The sequence below is a fragment of the Sapajus apella genome, unplaced genomic scaffold, assembly GCF_009761245.1.
Source record: "Sapajus apella isolate SASKATOON/1434 unplaced genomic scaffold, GSC_monkey_1.0 scaffold1, whole genome shotgun sequence".
NCBI classification, from domain to species: domain Eukaryota; kingdom Metazoa; phylum Chordata; class Mammalia; order Primates; family Cebidae; genus Sapajus; species Sapajus apella.
The window spans coordinates 27881831-27899637 of record NW_022436941.1 but is presented as its reverse complement, the minus strand read 5'-3'; the positions used below and the strand labels follow the sequence as shown (position 1 = coordinate 27899637).

Genomic DNA, 17807 nt, shown 5'->3' with positions numbered 1-17807 from the left:
GTGATCCACCCGCCTCAGCCTCCCAAAGTGCTGGGATTACAGGCGTGAGCCACCGTGCCTGGCCAATGAGTATATTTTTGAAAATACTTGTTATTCGTTGAGCGTAGTTGTCCATGTTCTTGGCGTTTTGAATAAAGAATTGAGCAGAACACACAAGGCAGTGAAAGCAGATTTATTTTAAACAAAAGTACACTCCACAGAGTGGGAGCTGGCTCCAGCAAGCCATCCAACAGCTGTTGGTTATGGAATATTTGCAGGTTACGAAATTTTGGGGGGTTTAAATACTCTGGAGGTTTCCCATTGGCCAGTGCCAGTCTAATTGGTTGCGGGAGGGGATCAGTCAGAATGAAGAGTAGGCCGACCCGTCTGATTGGTTGCTGGAGGGGCCCCGAGGTACTCTGATTTTTTAACTGCCATGCAGAAAAAAGACGGTTGAAAAGAGAGTAGCCATCTGATATCTAGTCAGCATGAATTGGCCTTCGGTTTCCTGCCTCCCGACCCTGTTCTCCTGCCTCATACTGCTCTAGTGATACCAGTTGTGCTCTTGTCTATGGCAGGTTTATTTGTATCTATCCTGCTTATTTAAATAATAAGAAGACCATTGCAGAGGGAAGGCGAATCCCCATAAGTAAGGTAAGCAGGTGGCTGGCACCTTGGTCCTCAAGGGAATGGGGGATGTCATCTTATTAGAGCCTCAGGGGCTTCTCTTCACTGCATTTATTTAGGGCTTGAGGAGAAAAACCAAGAATTGGGCTGCATTCCTTGGTGAAACCAGAAAGGCATTAATTTATAGCTGAGGGGATTTTTTTTTTAATGGCTCCTAATGAGCCTGTGCTTGTAAAAAAGTATATAGAGAGTCTGTAGAGTTTACATGATTTTTGTTTTGTTTTGTTTTGTATTTTGTTTGAATAGACAGAGTCTTGCTCTGTCACGAGGCTAGAGTGTAGTGGCATGATCTCTGCTCACTGCAATCTTCGGCTTCCTGGTTCAGGCAGTTCCCCTGCCTCAGCCTCCCGAGTAGCTGGGACTATAGGCGTGCACCACCATGCCTGGCTAATTTTTTGTATTTTAGTGGAGACGAGTTTCACCATGTTGGCCACCATGGTCTCGATCTCCTGACGTCGTGATCTGCCCACCTTGGCCTCCCAATTCACGTTTTTTTTTTTTAAAAAGTTTATGACAATGTTCCCCTTGGTACAGAAAATCAAAATTATGACATTGTACGATACATTAATAATGTTCAGAATGTAGTTGAGATTTTTTTAAATATGTGAGAAAGACTTGCAAAAAGTTCAGCCCTGATGTGTTTTATTAAAGAGTCATTTGTATTTTGTAATATGACAGATTTAAGGCACCTAGGTTTGATGCAATGAATTCTCACATGATGAGTACTTCTGAGTGATAACAAGCACTCAAAAAAGAAAACATTGCAAGCATCCAGGAAGATTCCTTTATGTTCCCTACCAATCACTGTCGCCTACGCATATGCTCAAAAATACCAGGATAGCCACTGTCATGACTTCAACACCATAGATTACTTTTGCTATTTTTGAATTTTCTATAAATGGAATTACACACTATGTACTTTTGTATCTTTTTTTCACTGAACTTTAAGCTTATGAGATTTATCCGCATATTTGAATATAGTTGAATTTTTATTGCTCTGTGACAGGGTTTGTCAATAGCACCATTGCCAGTTTGAGCCAGATAATTGTTTTAGGGGGGTTGTTATGTGTATTTTAAGATGTTCAGCAATATCCCTGGCCTCTACCCACTAGATGACAGATTGTCCCCCTCCACCCTCCCATCCCCTAGTTGTGACCATCAGAAATGTCTTCAGGCATTGCCAGGTGTCTTTTGCGTGTGGGCAGGGGTAGGGAGGCTGAGGACAGAATTTCCCTGTTGGAAACTACTGCCCTGTTTGCTCTAGTATTGCATTGTGTGCATACACCAAAGTCTTTTCTACCTCCTTTTTCTTTTTAAGAGACAGATCTGGCTCTGTCACCGAGGCTGGAGTGCACCAGTATAGTCTCAGCTCACTGAAGCCTCTACCTCCCGGACTCAAGCCATCCTCCAACCTCAGCCTTCTGAGTAGCTGGGACTACAGGCACATGCCACCATGTGGCTATTTTTTTCTTTTCTTTTTTTTTCTTGTTTTTTTTTTTTGTATTGATGGCATTTCTCCATGTTGCCCAGGGTGGTCTCAGACTCCTGAGCTGAGCAGTCTTCCTGACTTGGCTCCCAAAGTGCTGGGATTACAGGTGTGAGCCACCACACCTGGCCCTTTCTATTCGGGATGAAAAATTGGATTATTTCTATTAATAGTTTGAAGCTGTTATAAATAGTTGTCTTTTAGTGAACCTATTTTTGCTTTTTTGTAGAACACATCTGGGAATGGAATTGCCGGGCCATAGGGAATGCATATATTCAGCTTTAGTAGATACTAGCGGACGGTTTTCTAAAGTGTTTATATGTGTAATTGTTTAAGCAGTGAATAATCGACCACCTACTATGTTCAAAGTACCATGCTAGGTACAGGGGAATACACTGGTTAACAAAACAAAGTCCTTGCCCTTAGAAGATTATGTTCTGTTGGAGGGGGGAGGGACACACAGGCATGTATTAGTGTTATTCCTAGGAATTTTTAAAATTGCAATGGAAGCATCTGTACTTAGGGAAAGAGGACACCTAGAGTTTTGGTACTTGTTTGATTATAGTATTTGAAATTATTTACCCAACCCTTTATGGCAGTGTTCACTTAAAGCAAATATATTTAGTGTATGTGTTTTTAACTGTTCAGGCTGTTGAAAATCCTACAGCTACAGAGATTCAAGATGTATGTTCAGCAGTTGGACTTAACGTATTTCTTGAGGTATGACATGGTTCTTTATTATTTTCCATACTCATCTAATTGATGTAATAACTTGCTTAAGCCCTGTTTTTCTTTTGTTTTATGTTAGAAAAATAAAATGTACTCCAGAGAATGGAATCGTGATGTCCAATACAGAGGCAGAGTCCGGGTCCAGCTCAAACAGGAAGATGGCAGCCTCTGCCTTGTACAGTTTCCATCACGTAAGCTTTTTTAAGTGAATCAGGAGGATTCAGGGATAGGTTTCTCCTACACAACACAAATTTCTAAAACTGAAAGGTGAAAATCAGAATTTGCATTCTAAAGAATAATTTAAAAGACAGGACTACTTCTCATGGAGAGAGGTAAGCAGTAGTTATAATTTCTTTGAGGTGAAAGACCTCTTTGAAAATGTAATGAGACCTACTAAACATTTTTCAAAAAAATTGTGTGAATATTTATAAACCTTTAGGAGTCTGTCATTGCTCCCAGATTAAGAATATAAAATTATTAAATCATGGGATGTTAAATGCTATTTCAGATCCTAGAGGTTTAATATCTAATTATTCTATTAATCTAAAAAACAATATTGACTGAAAAAAGCAAGAGATATGCATAGTGTGGAACCACTTATGTAAATTTAAATACAGAATAGTACTATTTATTGATAGATGCATATATAATGTTGCTTTTCGTTTCTTTTTTTGAAATGATCTGTAAGGAAACACCAACTCTTAAGACAGTAGTCACTTAATGGCTAGTGAAATAGAAAGTGGAGACACAGGGATTGATGACCGTAGAAGATTATTTCATCATCTCTAATGTTTCATTTCATGAAAAACAATAACAAGACAAAACTAGAAATCAATATAACAGAATGTTGGTTCTGAGTATTAAGAAGTCTTTGTTTTCATGTTATTTATTTTTCTGAATTTTTATCTCTGAAAATTTTAATTTTTTAAAACAGAGCTATTCATTTTTTGTTTCAGTTTAATAACCCCCCTCAGTTTAATTAAACTCTTCCATTAGATTTACTTAAAAACAATGAAATTGTCAAACTGACAACTTTGTTTTTTTTTTTTTTTTTAAATAGACAAGGGTCTCACTGTGTTGCCCAGGCTAGTCTCAAACTCCTGGCCTCAAGCAATCTCCCACTTTGGGGAGATCCCAAAATGCCGAGATCACAGGCATGAGCCACCATGCCCAGCCAGCATATTTAAACTTTTTTTTTAAAGACAGTGTCTTACTCTGTCATCCAGGTTGAGTGCAGTGGTACAATTATGGCACATTGCAGTCTTGACCGCCTGGACTCAAGCAACAAGCAACACTCCCACCTCAGCCTCCCAAGTAGCTGGGAATACAGGTGCATGCCACCACACCTGCCTAATTTTTCATTTTTTTCCAGAGATGGGGCTTTGCTATGTTTCCTAGGCCAGTCTCGAATTCCTGGATACAGGTGATCCTCCTGCCTCAGCCTCCCAAAGTTCTGAGATTACAGACATGAGGCACTGGGCTTAGCCTAAAGTAGATTGTTTTTTTGTATACAAAAACCCGTCAGGATTGGTAGGTATTGCTAGGTGCTTCAGGTTGTGATTAAGGAGTGACAGATAGTATATTCTGATATTTTTTTTTCCTCTTCAACATTTTCCTATACTATATCTCAAAAGACCAAAAACAAACAAAAATTTTTAATTAACTAGTAAATAAAATAGGGATAGAAATTGTAGTGAAAAAATGTCACTTCCTATTTCCACTAAGATCCAAGTGAGTAAGATAGTAAAAAGAAAGCAGAGCTGAGGAGCTTGGTCTCTTGGGGTGAAGGTAGCTGGTTGTGGGTATGCAGAGCAGGGATGCCTGTAAGCGTAGATCATCTGATCTTACCTATCAGATCTCTTGTAACTTGATACTGTTTTTTGTTGTAAGACTCAGAAAACCCTGTGTTTCAGTGTCTTAAGATACAATGATATTCTGACTCTCTTTCCTATCTGAGATATATTTAGATATATACTCCTTAGATCTGCTAATTACTAGGACCAAGACCAGAATTTTTGTTTCATACTTAGTGTTTTGCCTTTTGATTTTATTCATTTAAATATTTTCAGCATTATTCTCACTCTCAGTAAATTTCCCCACACTTGAGCCAGTGAGTGTCTTCACCGTCATATGATTTTTAATTTTTTAAAAAAATTATTTTCCATTTTCTTGATGTGATAGTTTCTTTGTGATATTCAAGTTAATGACTTTTTATGTATTATTTCTCAGATTATACACTAAGCCTAACTTCTGGTTCCTAGGTAAGTCAGTAATGTTGTATGCAGCAGAAATGATACCTAAACTAAAAACAAGGACACAAAAAACAGGAGGTGGTGACCCAAGTCTTCAACAAGGAGAGGGAAGTAAAAAAGGGAAAGGAAAGAAAAAGAAGTAACCTAGTATCAACATCAAGTATGTGGTACTACTGTAAGATGTATGAATGGAGGCTTCTAATTTGTATCAGAGGAAACCAGAAGCTTTTTGTTTGCATCATTTAACTGAACTGTGAACCCTTGTGCCTCTCATCTTTATCATCGGAGTTGACATTGAAACAAATTCACATCAGAAGTTTGCATCTCGCTTTTATGCACTATAAAATAATTTTTTTTTTGTCTTTCAGTGCAGTTTTTTTTGGAAGAAAGAATATTTTTAAATGGACAATGGACTGTACAATAAGTTACTTGAAATAAGTTACTTGTTTCAGATGAATTTCAATTAGATTTGAAATAAACATTTTTGTCCACCTTTTAAGTGAATAAAATAAAATTTGAAACTGACTTTTACAGCTTTTGCTTATGAACTAATGCTAGGAGAGGAGGAGGTATTTAAGAATAAAATAGGTAGTGAAAGTTTCCACCCTGTGAGCCTAAAATTAGAAGAAAGTGGTAGATCTTCTTGTGGGTAGGGGACAGGGGAGTCTGTAAACAGTCTGTAGATCAGATTTTAATCTGTTATTGTAAACAAATTGTTCAATTGTTAGTTTTTTGATATGGAAAGTCCTAGATTTTAAGCTTTAAATTTGCTTATTTTGTAGGTTGAAGAACATGATTTTCATGGGAGTTCTAAAATTAACTGTGCTTTAGCACCTTGAGGTACACTTTGCTTCAAGAAACTAAATTGGATTGGTGCTCCTGAATTTATTTCAGAGCAGTTTCTGAAAGTGGTGATTTTGAGCTATCCTGATTCCTGTTCTTCCTGAGGCCTGGTTTAGCTTTCCCTTAAGTTCTGCAAGCTACCTCATATTTTCAGTAAATTACATTTTCTTTACATTTTTATTGCTCACAGTTAAACAATCCTATTGATTGTAAAATAAGCAAACCCAGAATTGTGGAGATTGATTTGTATTTATTTAATTTATTTAAATTGAGACAGGGTCTCGAACTCCCAAGCTCAAGTGATCCTCCTGCCTTGACCTCTCAAAGTGCTGAGATTATTAGGCGTGAACCAGCTGGCCAGTTTACTTATTTTTTTTTTTTTTAACTCTTAACAATTTCTGTTTTAGGGTGAACATTATAGTGTGAGAGTTTATATGTTTGACTTACAAATAAATACTGGGGAAATTATGTGTAAAACATAATTCAGAGCAGCCTTCTTTGAGAAAATGGGTGTGTTTGGCTGTGTAACAAAACGTTGAGGGAGTTAAGCAGGAGGTTTTTGTCATATATGTTAAAGCCAAGTGAGGATGCTGTAGTTGTTGGCTTAGCTCTCAGTGATGCTTTTTTTGTATTTTTCCACTCCACTCTCCATGGCATATTTCTAACACCTTTATGATTGTTGTTCATGCTTGTAAAAGGGCTGACATTTACATGAGTTCAAGGCAGGAAGAAAAGATAGCTGTGCCAGCCACTTCTGGCAAGCATGCCTCCCACCTCAGCCTCCCAAGTAGCTGAGACCATAGTTATGAGATTTCTCAAAATTCCTCCAGGAAAGGTAAAGCAAGAGATTTTAAAAGGAAAGCAAGAGATTTATCAGAATTCCTCCCAGCAGGATTTCACTTAGTTTCATTGTTGAGAACTATGACATATGTCCATCTCTAGCTGCAGAGGCTGGGAAAGCGAACACAGTAGTCCTCCTTATTCTCGGGGGATGCATTCCAAGACTGTGAGTGGATCCCTGAAACAGCAGATAGTACTGAACTCTATATATATATACTGTTTTTGCCTATGCATGTATACCTGATATGGTTTGGCTGTGACCCCACCCAGAGTCTCATCTTGAATTATAATCCCCAAATTCCTATATGTAAAGGGTGGGACTAGGTAGAGATAATTGTATCATGGGGCAGTTTCCACCATGCTGTTCTTGTGATAGTGAGTGAATCTCATGAGATCTGATGGTTTTATAAGCATCTGGCATTTCCCCTGCTTGCATTCGCCCCGTCTTGCCACGCTGTGAAGAAGGTGCCTGCTTCTCCTTTGCCTTCCACCATGATTGTAAGTTTCCTGAGGCCTCCCCAGCAATGAGGAACTGTGAGTTAATTAGACCTGTTTTCTTTAAATTGCCCAGTTTTGGATATTTCTTCATAGCAGTGTGAGAATGGGCTAATACTTACCTATGATAAAGTTTATAGATTGGACACAGTAACAGATTAACAGTAAAATAGAAAAATTATAACAATTACTTTAATAAAAAGTACGTGGTAGTGGTCAGCCTCACTCAAAATATTGTGTTGTAGTCACCTATTTTTGGACCAAGGTAACTGAAACCACAGATGAGAGGTGACTGTATAGCTTTTTCAGTCCTGACAGCCAAGGCAGCTAAGGAAGACAGTAGTTGAGAATGCATACTGGGCCAGGTGCAGTGGCTCACACCTGTAATCCCGGCACATGGGGAGGCTGAGGGAGGAGGATCACTGGAGTCCAGGAACTCAAGGCCAACATGGGCAGCATAGTGAGACCCTGACTCTACAAAAAAAAAATTAGCTGGGCATGGTGCCACATGCCCATAGTCCCAGCTACTTGGGAGACCAGGGTGGGAAGATTCTTGAGTCCTGGAGGTAAGGCTGCAGTGAGCTATGATCATGCTACTGCACTCACTTCAAAGAGAGCTGTCTCAAAAAAAAAAAAAAAAAAAGCATAAAGCATATTGTGGTAGCCAACTTAAAAGAATTGCCAACAGAAAGATGGTTGAAATCTGGAAGTGATTCAGTTATGGGACAATAAGGATTGTCAGTGCTGTTTTGAATGTCCCTCCAAAATGTATGTTGAAATTTAATTGCCATTGTGATATTATTGAGAGGTGGAACTTTGGGAGGTGATTGGGCTGTGGGGGTTCCACCCTCAAGAATGGATTAATGTTACTATCTCAGGAGTGGGTTTGTTGTAAAATGGAGTTTAGCCAAATCTTTCTTTTGCTCTCCTGAGCACACCCTCTTTGCCCTCTCACTTTCCACCATGGGATCACAAAACAACAAAGACCCTTGCCATATACTGATGTCATGCTCTTAGATTTCCCAGCTGCTAATCATGAGCCGAATACATTTCTTTTTTTTTTTTTTTTTTTTTTTGAGACAGTCTCACTCTGTTGCCTGGAGTGCAGTGGCACCATCTCGGCTCGCAGCAACCTCCGCCACACAGCTTCAAGCAGTTATCCTGCCTCAGCCTTCCAAGTAGCTGGAATTACAGGTGCCTGCCACTGTGCCCGGCTAATTTTTGTAGTTGTTAGTAGAGGTGGGGTTTCACCTTCTTGACTGGTCTTGAACTCCTGACCTCGTGTTCCACCTGCCTCAGCCTCCCAGAGTGCTGGGATTACAGGCATGAGCCATTGTGCCTGGCCAATTTCTATTCATTTTTAAGTTACCCAGTCTGTGGTATTCTGTTACAACATAAAACACTTAAGATTTCAGAACTTTTGCTGTAACAATATATTGCTGTTTCTTTACATTATTGCAATTGGTGCAATCAGTGAACTCTTCTTTTTTGCCGATTGCTAAGTGATAACTGTAATCTTTTTAAAACAACCAAAAAAATTTTTTTTGAGACAGGGCTCTCTTTTTCACAGACTAAAGTGCAGTGGCATGATCACAGCTCACTGCAGCTTCAACCTCCCAGCTTCAAGATCCTCCCATCTCAGCCTCCTGAGTATAAAAATTTGTAATTAAAAAAATTTTTAGAGGCCAGGTGTGGTAGCTCACACCTGTAATCCCAGCACTTTGGGAGGCTGAGGTGGGCAGATCACTTGAGGTCAGGAGTTCAAGACCAACCTGGCCAACACGGTGAAACCCTGCCTGTACTAAAACTACAAAATTAGCCAGGCATGGTAGTGGTTGCCTGTAATCCCAGCTACTCGGAAGGCTGAGGCAGGAGAATCACTTGAACCCCAGGTAATGGAGGTAGCAGTGATCCATTGTACTCCAGCTTGGGTGACAGAGTGAAACAACATCTCAAAAAAAAATGTTTTTAGAGATGAGATCTCACCCAGGCTGTCCTCATACTCCTGGGCTCAAGCAAGCCTCCCAAGTGGCTAGGATTAGAGGGGTATGCCACCACACCTACCTTAACAAAGGATTCTTAATGAGACAGTAGAGTATGGAGCTGTTGAAGTGCTTTTTGTATTTATGAACTGTGTTCACATCCTCTGCCCACTTCTTAAGGACTCTGTTGTTATCAAAATTATATATGATTTTTAAAGCCAGCTAGCTTTAATAGTGTGTTTCTGTTTGAGGCATTAACTTCTCTGCAGAAGAGGAGGATTTAGTTTTCTTTCCTTCTCCACCATACACTTGCATATTTCCCATCTTCCCAGCCTGTCAATATATTTAATAATTTAACCACTATTCAGAGTTTACATCATTATACATTCTGTTTATAGCTCAGCCGTGTAGGACATTTGTTACTAAAATTATGGTTGAAGGACCAGAATTCAGATGTGTTTAACGAGATCCCCAGAAGATTCTTTTTTTTTTTTTTTTTTTTTTGAGAGGGAGTCTCGCTCTTGTTGCCCAAGCTGGAGTGCAGTGGCACAATCTCGGCTCACTGCAGCCTCTCTGCCTCCTGGGTTCAAGTAACTAATTTTCTGGACTTCTTTGGAACCAAATGTTTCTTTCTTTCTTTCATTTGCTTTATTTCCTAAATATCACTAATTCATCCACAAACTATCAGTTGTCAAAATGTCTTTTCAAAAAGTTCACATCAAATCATTTATTTATTCCATTATTTTATTCTTTGAGACAGATTTTCACTCTGTCACCCAGGCTGGAGTACAGTGGTGCAATCTTGGCTCTTGCAATCTCTGCTTCTAAAGCTTAAGCAATTCTTGTGCCTCAGCCTCCCAGTAGCTGGGATTACAGGCATGTGCCACCATGCCCTGCTAAGTTTTGTATTTTTAGTAGAGATGAGGTTTCACCATGTTTGCCAGGCTGCTATCAAACTCCTGGCCTTAAGTGATCCGCCTGCCATGGCCTCCCAAAGTGCTAGGATTAGGTATGAGCCATTGTGCCTAGCCTCATCATTTTAAAATCTCTTCTGGAGTCCTTTGCCTGGCTCTGATCTCTTACCCTTTAGACATAGTGCACAGCTTCACTCTGGGTTCTCCACACCATTGTTTGGAGTGACTGAAGCCACTGCTTTGCTGTTTTGGGGATCCTCTGTTGTGTATCCCATGTATTCCTCTTTTTTGTGTTACCTCTTTGTTTTGTGTAGCTTGTTCTCAGGATCTTCCTGAGAAAAGTGCAAGAGAGGAAAATGTTCCTAGATCTCGAATATTTGAAAATGTCATCATTCTGCCTTTACACTATTTGGCTGAATATAGAATTAGCTTTGGAAGTCATTTTGTTTGAGGGGTTCAAGGGAATTGCTTCTTAGTCTTCTGACCTCTTGTAGCTGAAGGGAAGGAAGTTCTAGCCATTCTAGTTTATATATTATCGTGATCCTGGTTGCAGTATTCTGAAATATCACAGTTGTGTGCCTTGTGTGGGTCTTCCCCACCCACCCCCATTGTTTTGGGCAGCTAAGTGGGCTTTCAGTCTGGGAATTTGTGTTTTGAGTTCTGGAAATTTTTTTTGAAAATTTCATTGATGATTTTTCTCCCCTTTCTGACCTTTCTTGGAACTCTTTATTTGAATATTAGACCTGATGGGCTAGTCCTTAGATTTTCTGATCTTTTTTGCCTTTATATTCTACTTCTTAGATTTGCTCAGCTTTATTTTCTAACCTTTCCTATTGAATTTTTTATCTTTTTTACTTTAAGATCTTTTGTCATCTGCATGTTTGTTTTTTACAGCATTCTATTCTTAGTTCATGGATGTAATTTATTTCTCGGAAGGTGATATTTATAGTCTTATTGTTTCCAACTTCCTTTTTTTTCCTTCTGTTTTTATTTTGATCCCTGTCATGTTAGGTAGCCTTGTTTTGGTTGCTGATTTTAAGATGGAAGAACCAAAAGATTGATTGTAAGTTGAGATCTTGCCCAGGTGCCATGGCTCATACCTGTAATCCCAGCATTTTGGGAGGCTGAGGCAGGAAGATCACTTGATCCTAAGAGTTCAAGACCAGCCTGGGCAACATGGGGAGACTCCCTGTCTACAAAAAGTAAACAATTAGACGGGCCTGGTGGCACATAACTGTAGTCCTAGCTACTCTGGAGAATCAGGCAGGAGAATCGCTTGAGCCCAGGAGATTCAGGCTACAGAGAGTTGTGATAACGCAACTGTACTCCAGCCTGGACAGAATAAGTCCCTGTCTCAAAAAACAAAAAACCACAAAAGTTCAGAGTGGCTGGATATGGTGGCTCATGCCTGTAATCCCAGCACTTTGGAAGACCAAGGCAGGAGGATCACTTGAGCCCAGGAGTTCAAGACCAGCCTGGCCAACAAAGGAAGACTCCATGTATACAAAAATAAAAATTAAAAAATTAGCCAGATGTGGTGGTATGTGCTTGTAGTCCCATCTACTTGGGAGGCTGCGGTAGGAGGCTTGCTGGAGCCCAGGAATTTGAGACTACAGTGAGCTGTGATCATAACACTGCACTCCAGCCTCTGTGACAGAGACTCCATCTCAAAAAAAAAAAAAAAGTTCTAAGCACATAAAAAAGGTGTGCACCCTGTGAACTTCATTAAAGGAAATCTGGCTGGGAAACCTTTGGTACGCTGACATCAGAGGTGGTCAGCTTCTTCAGAGAGGAGCCTTAACATATTCCAAGTGGATAAAGTCAGCTTGTCAGGGTTCTGGGATCCTAGTGGGAGAATTCAAGGTGGAGGAAATTTGTCTCAGCATTTAGTCATCCCATCCTGTTTTTAATACAGTTACCTCTCAACTCTGCCTGTGTCTCCCACTCCAGTCTCTTAAAATCCAGAGGATAAACTAGTCCTTGGGCAGGAATAGGGTAGTTTTTTACCCCTCCCGCTTATTTTAGCTCCCTCCCAACATTAAGATTGCCCTTTGCAGTGATTTTCTGATGTTGGATGTGACTGTATACCCAAAGAAGCCAGGCCTGGAAGGCAGAATAATGCCTTCCACAAAGATGTCCAAATCCTAATCCCCTAAACCTGTAAATATGTTAACCTTACCTGGCAAAGGAGCTTCGCAGATGTGATTAAGAATCTTGAAGAGAGTCTCCTGTGTTATCTATCCAGGTGGGCCCCATTTCACAAGGATCCTTAGAAGAGGGAGGCAGGAAAATCAGCATTAGAGATAGCTGTGCTGTCAGAAGCAGAGGTTGGAGGAATGGAAGCCACAAGCTAAGGAATGCAGGCAGGGTCTGAAAGATGCAAAAGGCAAGAAAGTGTGTTCTCTCCTGGAGTCTCCACAGGAATTCAGTCCAGCCAACTCATTTTGGACGTCTGACCTCCAGAACAGTAAGATGATATACATTTGCCCGGTTTTTAAGCAGCTGTGATTTGTTGTAGGAGCAATAGGAACTGATACACCCGGTGAACTACTCTCTTAGACGAACTCTCCAGACTTTGGGATTCTTGCCCTCATTAGTAGTCCCTACAAGTGGTTCTCAACCTGGCTCCATACTAGGATCACCTAAAGAATTTTTAAAGCATACTGGCACCTGGGTACCATAGTAGACTAATTAAATCAGTGCTTTTGTTAGTAGAGGCAGATATCAGTATTTTTGAAAAGGTCCTCAGATGATTCCAATGTGCAGCCAGGTCTGAAAACCTCTGTGTATTAAGATATAAAGATAGCATTTACCTAACCCAGCGGTTTTATCTCAAAGTGCAGTTCCTGGACAGTCAACATTGCCTGGGCTGTTTAAAATGCAAAACAGTCTGCCCCACCCCAGACTTCCTGAATCAGAATCTTTGAGGATAGAGCCCAGCAATCTATTTTAACAACACTCCTCTTCATACCTGTCTTCCATCAGTTCTGATGCACACCAAATTTTTTTTTTTGAGACGGAGTTTTGCTCTTGTTGCCCAGGCTGGAGTGCAATGGTGCGATCTTAGCTCACTGCAAACTCCGCCTTGCAAGTTCAAACAATTCCCCTGCCTCAGCTTCCCGAGTAGCTGGGATTACAGGAATGCGCCACCGCGCCCTGCTGATTTTTTTATATTTAGTAGAGAAGGGGTTTCACCATGTTGGCCATGCTGGTCTTGAACTCCTGGCCTCACGTGATCCACCTGCCTTAGCCTCCCAAAGTGCTGGAATTACAGACGTGAGCCACTGTGCCTGGCCTACATCAAAGTTTTGGGAAGCATTGATCTAACCAAGGAAACTCCTTAGTTGTGTGTGTTGTAAGATTTTAAGAGTTAGTGTTCTAGCAATGAGCCAGGAAAATTTTTAATATCATTCTCAAATGTGTTTACTCTTCAGCCATGCTATGTAGAACTATAATATTTGATGGCTAAAGATCTGAATTGTACCTGTGTTATTCTAAACACTATGATTCTAGACATACAGACATCATAAAGCAGATCTAGAAGACCGTACTGACCAACGCATACCTTCAGAAGTAGGTTTGTGTGTTTTTGTATTTTTTTTTCTTTTTGAGACGGGGTCTGGCCTGTTGCCCAGGTTGGAGTGCACTAGCACCATCCTGGCTCACTGCAGCCTTGATCTCCCAGGCTCAAGTCTTCCCACCTCACCCTCCTGAGTAGTGGGGACTACAGGCATGCTCCACCATGCCCAGCTTTTTTTGTATTTTTTGTAGAGATGGGGGTCTCACCATGTGGCCCAGGCTAGTCTTGAACTCATGTACTCAAGCATTCCACCCACCGTGGCTTCCCAAAGTGCTGGGATTACAGATCCGTTAGGCCAGAAATAGGTATTTTTATCAAAATTCTCAAGTCCTTTTCTTGATCTTTTCTGAAAACAAAGTACAGCATAATTTGGAGGCACATGTAAAAAGTTTACTACATCAAGATGCATGCATTGCATTGTCTTAATTCATAGGAGACTTCGTGTGTAATGCAATATGCAGGTAAAAAGCAGTGGATTAAGTTTCCTTTCAATGTAGTGATAATTATTGGTAGAAACTTTTTTAGTTGATATGTTTTCTTTAGGGCAAGTCTTTTCCTCTGGTAGACAGGAACCACCAGGGGAAAACTACAAGCCATGTGAGGAATAGAGTTAATAAACAGCAGTGTTTATGGCTCATTTATCTGTATTTACTTAAAACTTTGCTTAAATAATTCTGGGTTAGGAAAAAAGTCCCACAAAATAAAATGAAATATTGCAGTTAAATGAGAACTGAATTTTATTTACATCTATTTCCATTCAGTGTATCACATCTCCAGGATAGGTGATAACTTATGTGAAGGGTGTGCTCGTTTTCTTCAGCTGTGGGTAGAAGACTCTTTCCCCAGAGTAGCAGTTGTTGATCCAAATTGAAGTCTTCAGGTAAGGGAATAACTGCTGTAGGAATTCTTTCTTGAATTTAAGCTGTTTAGTAGGAATTCTGTAACTATATACCTTTGAAACAGTATTCACATTCAAATAAATGCTTGTTTTCTAGCCAGACACAGGCTCAATTAGTTTTTTCAAACTCTAGCCATAGCAGTATTTCATTTGGGAAATCGGGTGACAGAACTGCTTAATTCATAACTTCTGCTATTAACATTTACACTTAGACTGCCAACAACAATTAACTTAAATTTTGGTCTCAAGGAAACAAAAAAAAATTGCATTCAGAATTTATTTTAATATAAACTAATTTTAGCTTGTAAGTCATTATGAGCAATAGTAACCTATACCTCCTCATCTTGTCTGATAATATATTCTATATGCTAACAATCTGATTATATATACTATGTGCTAGAAGTTGCTAATTTTCATTCTGCCACCAAGAAAATTGTACTTTTATTTATGGGAGAAGGATTTAAAAACTCTTAGATACTTAAAAAAAATTTTTTTTTTTAATCTAAAACTTGATTTTCTTCCAAGAACAATTTTGTTTGCTTTCTACAAAGCTTTTTTTAGGTTTAATAAAATGCCAATAATCACCATTTTCCTCCCCAAAATAAATGCTCTGATCCATATTATTAGAGTGATACTGTCCCGTAGTACTGACATCTTTAGTATTTTTTACATCATGAGACATCGTTATGATCTTACCTGATTGTTATCTCAAGACAAGCTAATCATCTTTATTTGCCTTAAAAAATACTTTACTGGCTGGATATTTAATCTTGTTATTTCGGTTATGCACTTGTTTTAGTCTACTTTAATTCAAAAGGACTCTTTTTTTTTTTTTTTGAGAGGGAGCTTCACTCTTGTTACCCAGGTTGGAGTGCAATGGCGCGATCTCGGCTCACCGCAACCTCCGCGTCCTGGGCTCAGGCAATTCTCCTGCCTCAGCCTCCTGAGTAACTGGGATTACAGGCACGCGCCACCAGGCCCAGCTGATTTTTTTTTTTGTATTTTTAGTAGAGACGGGGTTTCACCACGTTGACCAGGATGGTCTCGATCTGTTGACCTTGTGATCCACCTGCCTCGGCCTCCCAAAGTACTGGGATTACAGGCGTGAGCCACCGCGCCCGGCCCAAAAGGACTCTGAACAGTATAGTGTAAAACTCAGATTTTCTAGTCCAGATAAATTGCTCTCTGTAATGATTCGGCAGATCAATGGAGGCATCCATTTTAACTTTATTGTTACAATACTTACTATGTAGCCATGTGCAGTTTATCAACACAAAGAATATAGATGAAGGACTTTAAATGGACTATAAGTGACTCTGACTTGTAAACTAGGGAAGCCTCTTGTGTTTGACCTTTAAGGCCATAGGAAAACTGAAGGTAGATTGACTGAACTACTGCCAAGCAGATTATGGGTTATCTTATGCTTCCTTTCATTCTCCCAGAATTGCTCTCAGAGCTAGGTGTCATCATTAGCATGTTGTTGCTAATGATATAAACAAAAAAATACATGTAATTAGAGGTAGGCAAGTCTTCAGAATTTCCTTAAACTGGTTTAAAAAAGAAGATTGGGAAAGAAGACTAAATCAACATGTTTCTCTACTTTGAAGATAAAACCAGAAATGGTTTCCATTTTAGCATCTTAACAATAGGCAAAAATGTAAAGTTTATAAGCAGATAAGACAGTATTACTAGTTCTACAGGGAATTGAGAGTTACAGATTACTGATGTTTGTGTAAATTTCCCTGTTCATCACTATAGTGACTATTTTATAAAGCTATCCTGGTATTCATGTGCCACATACTAGGGAAACAACCAAGCCAATCTCCATTAGATTTCATTTTTCACTTTGTTCATTTGCATCTTAATCACATATTAATTTTCTAAATTTAGTAGACCACACCAGCATAATGGTTTCTCCAGCTTTTGGCAGGTGGTCTTACTGTACAGAAGTTATAAATGGCATATACACCCTTCCCCTGCTCCCTCCTCATGAGCATGATGCATGTTGTAGTCAGACAGTAACATTTCTGTATGTACATGTGCACAAATACTTTAAAAACATTTCAGAATTATATAAAATTGTGCATTACATGGAGTAGAACCATAAAGATTATTCTAAGTGTAATTGCAGAGAAAATGCATGCAGGGAGAGCCCAGTAAAGTACACAGCCTATGGGGTGTATAATTTTATTTTAAGTTTATATTTCCTGCAGGATAGTAACATACATTTTTCCTACCCAGAGGCAAAATACATTTTCCAAAAACTTGCACACTGCCCACTGCATTAAGTTTAAAATACTCCCTATGTATATAGACAGTTGAAGTAAGCAAAGAAACTTACAACACATTCCAATCTTTAATATATCGAAAATGTTTCCAAGGCAACATTATTAAAATAATTATACCACAGTTCCTAATATAACGTCAGGCTCTAGTAGGAAGATACAGAGAGGGCAGGAAGTTTTCATCCAGTCTGGTTTAGGTGCTCTTCTTTTCTTCACCCAGTAAATTCACGGTGGCTTTCTTGGCTGTTAGGAGTGAAAGAAAAATATATCAAAGCTCTTTGGAATGCAAGCTTTGTGCGTACTGTAGCTATTAGATAACAAAACTTCGATGACTCATGTTCAGGTGCGATCATGTTGGGGTTTGTGGTCCGGGCTAAGAGAGTTTCCGGGAAATGGAGAAGGTAACTCTTTTAGAGCACAAATCTTAATGAGCAAAATACTTGAAGGTCATCTAGCCTAGCCCCTTGTTATGACAGTGTCACCTAAACTATCTGTCCTCCTTTAAGCATCAAAAGAAGTAGACATTCAGGCTGGGCGCAGTGGCTCACACCTATAATCCCAGCACTTCAGGAGGCCAAGGCAGGTGGATCACCTGAGGTCAGGGGTTAGAGACCATCCTGGCTAACATGGTGAAACCCTGTCTCTACTTTAAAAAATACAAAAAATTAGCTGGGCATTGTGGCTCGCACCTGTAGTCCCAGCCACTCGGGAGGCTGAGGCAGGAGAATCACTTGAACCCGGGAGGCGGATATTGCAGTGAACCCAGATTATTGCACCACTGCACTCCAGCCTGGGCAAAAGAGTGAGACTCTGTCTCAAAAAAAAAAAAAAAAAAAA

General features: G+C 39.7%; 2 protein-coding genes across 6 annotated transcripts in view; one reads left to right on the top strand and one right to left on the bottom strand.

The window, feature by feature from the left end:
• SRP19 (signal recognition particle 19) overlaps positions 1-17807 on the top strand; it is a 55959-nt gene that overhangs the window by 1021 nt on the left and 37131 nt on the right. For 3 of the 5 annotated variants that reach the window (XM_032274404.1, XM_032274394.1, XM_032274391.1), the window contains exons 2-5: positions 558-633; positions 2801-2872; positions 2961-3072; positions 5111-5142. In XM_032274404.1, coding sequence (XP_032130295.1) covers positions 558-633; positions 2801-2872; positions 2961-3072; positions 5111-5142 — 292 coding nt within the window. Of the gene's footprint in view, positions 1-557; positions 634-2800; positions 2873-2960; positions 3073-5110; positions 5660-17807 lie in introns of those variants that run through there. The other 2 variants (XM_032274414.1, XM_032274408.1) reach the window with 2 other exon arrangements.
• REEP5 (receptor accessory protein 5) overlaps positions 16513-17807 on the bottom strand; it is a 40533-nt gene continuing 39238 nt past the window's right edge. The window contains exon 5 of the mRNA XM_032274383.1: positions 16513-17213. Within this exon, the coding sequence (XP_032130274.1) occupies positions 17164-17213 (50 nt within the window). The 3' untranslated portion in view covers positions 16513-17163. The remainder of the gene's footprint in view (positions 17214-17807) is intronic.